Raw genomic sequence first — 4,189 nt, 5'->3', positions numbered from 1 at the left:
TGTTTTTTTTTCACTGCAGAGATTAGGCCATGAGGAAAACTAAATTTCAGATTTCGGTTACCTGATGATTGTAGAGCAAACTTGAGTAATTGGCGGGCGGGTAACAAAAACTCACCGCTTGCTCCCTGTGGCGGAATCGGTTCAGATTTGGTTGTGGTTAGACCAAGTTACTCAGGTTGCTTGGTTTAGATCCACATCATCATCATCATATTTCTATTCTATAAACATCCACAGCATCGAGCATGCCCGGCGTTCAAATCTTACACTTACACACATCGAACCGAAGAGCACAAGTTTGCGAACCAACCAACCAACTCCACACACACAGATGAATTGCAAACAACTCACACACACAAGCTAGCTACTAAGCAGTAAGCACACATCAGGCCGCCAATAATCAAATCACTACACACTGCCTCTAAAGACATGTCGTGTATGCTACTGCTACCTTCTCCTAAACCCGATCGCCAGAGCCCCGCCAAACGAGGATCATCAGCTACGACCTGAGCTTGAGCGATTCCAGGCCATGGATCCCTTTCTTCAGGATCCCATGGAGCGGCAAGCCACCGCTCCTCGCCTTGGACCTCTTCGCCGCACCGTCTCGCGCGCCCGCCGCGTCGTTTCCTGCCACGCAGACGCCTTTGCCCTTGCCGTCGACGTGCGCTCTCGCGCTGGGCGCGCGCCTGTCGAAGCTCTCGAATAGGTCGGGCGAGTGCCGCAGCAGCTCGCTCGCCGACGAGTATCCCATCAGCCGGTGAAGCTTGCCGTCTCTGCCCATCCTTCCGTCGTCGGCGGTGTTGAAGGAAGAGTTCCTCGACACGTACAGCGGCTGCCCGTCCTCGGTGCTGCTGCTGGTCGAGTGGCCGATGCCGAACGAGAGCCCGTACTCTTCGGAGTAGGACACGGCCGGACCTGCCCGCTCGAAGCCGGCGCCGGCAGCCTGGTGGCGGATCTCGTCGTACCCGTCAGTGCTGCACTCATCGCCCTCGAATGGCGACCGCGGCTTCTTCCTCCCGGCGGGGTCCCTGTACGAGTAGGAAAGGAGCTCGGAGCAGGCGCCGCACCGCAGCCGGCGTGCTCCTCTGCTCGGCACGGCGAAGTCGGCGGGCAGCTGGACCAGGCTGACGCAGCTGGAGCAGATGACGAACGGAGCGCCGCTTAGGACGGGCAGGCAGTGGTTTCTGGGCGGAGGACGACGCTTAACCTGCTCGACCGGTGCCCTGTGCATCGCTGAAGGTTCTTGCTCGCAGGACCTGCAGCAGGGTGGCTGGCAGCTGTTGTAGCAGCACTCGTGACGGCAAGAAGATCTCACTTCCATCTGCACACTGTGATGGCACGGATAAACCCTGTGCCGGCGATACCTCAGTGACGGCAGCCCACGACGAGGAGGAGGAAGAACCTGGGCAGACCTGCTGAGGCGAGAGCGAGACACATAGCCGGAATGCTCGGCGGGAGGACGATACGCCGCGAGTGGTGCGCTGGACGTGACGGCCGCACGAGCCGTGCGGCCGCCATCTCGTTTGGAAGGGCGTGGAGGGTGTGGGTGTGGCCTTGGCTTGCAGTCCGCAGGTTTGCTGAACATCTCAGAGAGGTCGCCCTTCAGCTCATCCACCGTGCTCATGATCTTCGACTGGAGGGGCGCGCTGGCCCTGAAGCTTTTGGACTGGAGCGAAGCCCGAGCAGAGTGGAAATCGGTCAAGTTCATCGATGATCCAAGATCACACGACCGAGACAGTGCCCTCACAAGATGGCTCTTCTTGTTCGCTGCATGCTCGGTTCCGCCCGCTTCCTTCTTCTGCCCAGGATCCTGCATACCGACGGCTGCTTTGCTTGTCTCGGAAGGAAACATTTCGTCCTCAGAGGTGTTCAAGTGGCATTCTGTATCATCGACATGTCCACTCACTCGGCATTTCTCTGCAGTTTGTTGCACGGTGTGGTTTTCTGTTCCACCAGAGTCTAAATACGTGGCATTTGCGTTCAGGCGTGTCTGGCCAGCAGGACCTTCCATCCTTGAACTGGTATTATTATCCTGGCCTTCGAAATGGACATTCTGGCCAGCCAGCATACCACCACCATTTTCACCGCTCCTTGCTCCGTTGCTGCCATGCTCGGCGCTCGCGACATCAGCGTCGAAGGAACTCTCCGTGACGGCACCAATGGAGCCCTGGTCTCTGTTCTGACGAGGCACCCCACTGCTCACGGCGGTAGCGACCGAATAACTGTCGGAGTCCTGGCGACCTTGTTTCGCGGTCGCGGCCACTTGTTGGCCACCGCTGGCACGGGTTTTAGCTGCAAAAGCGTAAAGGAGGGGAACTTGAGAAATTATGAGGGAAACAGAGGATGGATTTTTTTTCTCAGCAAATTATGAGAATGTTTAGGGTTTAGGATTTTTTCTCACCTCGAAGGGTGGTGCCGCATCCACCGCACTTGTAGACTGTGACGTTAGGTGGTTCTGGGAGAATGTTCAGACACTTTGGGCATCTCACGAGGCGGAAACCTTCTGTGCTTGCCATCAGGAAAGAAAGTGCCAGACCATCGGAAACGACAGTTCCAGGCTTAAGAAGAGTATCTTCCAACCAAGTTCAGCACTTCAGATCGTGATAGCAGAAGACACCCGCAGCTGCAAGTCTGCAAGAAAGCGAAAGCATACAAGGAAACAACAATCAGATATCTCGCCAGCAGAGCAGGCTAGCAGTCTGGACTGGACCTAAGCATGGGAAAAATTCGATGTCCGTTCACGATCCACCGAGCAGTCGAGATCAGCTGCTGGCCAAGAAAGACAAGTGCATAAATCAAGAGGCCGCCAAGTATCCTCCGCTTCGACAGCCTCCCACAAATCAATCCACCAGAAACTAACGCTTCCAGAGAAGCGTCGTCACGGTTTCGGTACTGTTACAGATATTACAGATACCGGCCGCGAAAGGGGCCTCCTTCACAGAAGAACTAGAACTAAGGCTTGTCAGCCAACAGCCATGGTGGCTGGTAGTGGTAGGTAGCACAGAGCAGCTGCAGAAGTCGGAGCGGGATCTCCGATTCTTCCCCCCACCACCCAAAAAAAAAACGATGGAGGAGGCAGCTAGTAGCTGGCATTACGACGAGCACCCGGATCATCCGACTTGTACATTCGGTTAAGACAAATTCTGAAGTTCGCCTTAAGAAGAACGGGAAAACGGGGGACAACAGAGAGACACTGCAGTCTGGAAAGTCCCATGTCGAAGCTCAATCCACCGACTGAATCAAGCTAACCGTGAGAAGAACCTCGGTTGAGAAGGCAGAGAGAGAGAGAGAAGGCAGCCAAGAGCTCACCTTTCGTACGGGGTCCCCTGGACGCTTCCTCGCCGTCGTCTCCTCCGAGCCGAGGCCGCGTCGTCGTCTCCTTCCTCTCGTTGCTTGCTACCTCCGGGCTCCGGCCCCCCGCGCACCCCCCGGTTCTTGGAAGTTACGGCGCACTCGCTTCGCAAGAGGCAGCAAAGACGACCGGGCCGGGCCACTTAGCAGAATAAAAAACACCACCAGGACTCCCGTTCCCGCGGCGAGGTGTGAACGGAGCTGCGGAGTGGGGGACTGGAGACGGCCAGCCGAGAGTCCGTGGTCAAACGTGTGCGTGGTAAAGCATGTGTTGGGTGTTGACTGGCTGGCTGGCTGGCCGGGGACATGTTGACCTGACGACTTGTCTTCTCTGTTCCGGCGCTCTGGCCCGTGGTCTGGTCTCCGGTTGCCGCCGTGACGGACATGTCCCCGTGTGTGCCTGTGGGTGGAGCGGACTCCTATCCACGCGTGTGTGTGCCGCTGCTGAGCGCTGGCGACGCAGTGGATCACGGGTGGTTGTTTGGTCCCGTCCGTGGACTCTGCCGTGCAATTTGCCTGAGTACTCTACAGAGCCAGTTGAAGATAGATACCATACCAAGCAGGACAGGTGAAGTTCTCCCTCCTCCTTGGACATTTCCTCGTTTCTCTCGTCTCCATGTGCTCGTCGGTACTTCAAACATTAGGGGCGGGTGACTCACTTCACTTCAGCAGAACGCCGAATTGAGGTCACGTGGACACTGCACTACACTACTGCACCTCAGCAGGTAGGCGACGAGGAACAGGACGACGCAGCAGCGGCTTGCACCGAACCATCCTTCAGAACTTGCAAGTACTGGTGCTCCTGTTTGGTACTGTACTACTAGCAGCTACTAGGTGACCC

At 56.7% G+C, this 4,189-nt stretch overlaps 1 protein-coding gene across 1 annotated transcript; it reads right to left on the bottom strand.

Annotated features, from left to right (window-relative positions):
- Positions 1–249: 249 nt before the first annotated feature.
- SOL (Sympathy for the ligule) lies at positions 250–3,631 on the bottom strand. Its single transcript, NM_001322901.1, has 3 exons — positions 3,307–3,631; positions 2,399–2,628; positions 250–2,289 (listed from the first exon to the last, which is right to left on the bottom strand). Exons 2-3 carry the CDS (start codon positions 2,511–2,513, stop codon positions 497–499), a joined length of 1,908 nt encoding a protein of 635 aa, NP_001309830.1. The 5' UTR covers positions 2,514–2,628; positions 3,307–3,631; the 3' UTR covers positions 250–496.
- Between the last annotated feature and the right edge of the window lie 558 nt (positions 3,632–4,189).

Source organism: Zea mays, chromosome 1 (genome assembly GCF_902167145.1).
Source record: "Zea mays cultivar B73 chromosome 1, Zm-B73-REFERENCE-NAM-5.0, whole genome shotgun sequence".
Taxonomy (NCBI): Eukaryota; Viridiplantae; Streptophyta; class Magnoliopsida; order Poales; family Poaceae; genus Zea; species Zea mays.
This window is presented reverse-complemented; position numbering and strand designations above follow the sequence as displayed.

Excerpts from the sequence above, each read along its gene's own strand:
- SOL (NM_001322901.1), bottom strand. The coding sequence starts at position 2,513 with ATGGCAAGCACAGAAGGTTTCCGCCTCGTGAGATGCCCAAAGTGTCTG. Across the intron at positions 2,290-2,398 it reads ATGCGGCACCACCCTTCGAG|CTAAAACCCGTGCCAGCGGT; the intron begins GTGAGAAAAAAT and ends ACGCTTTTGCAG.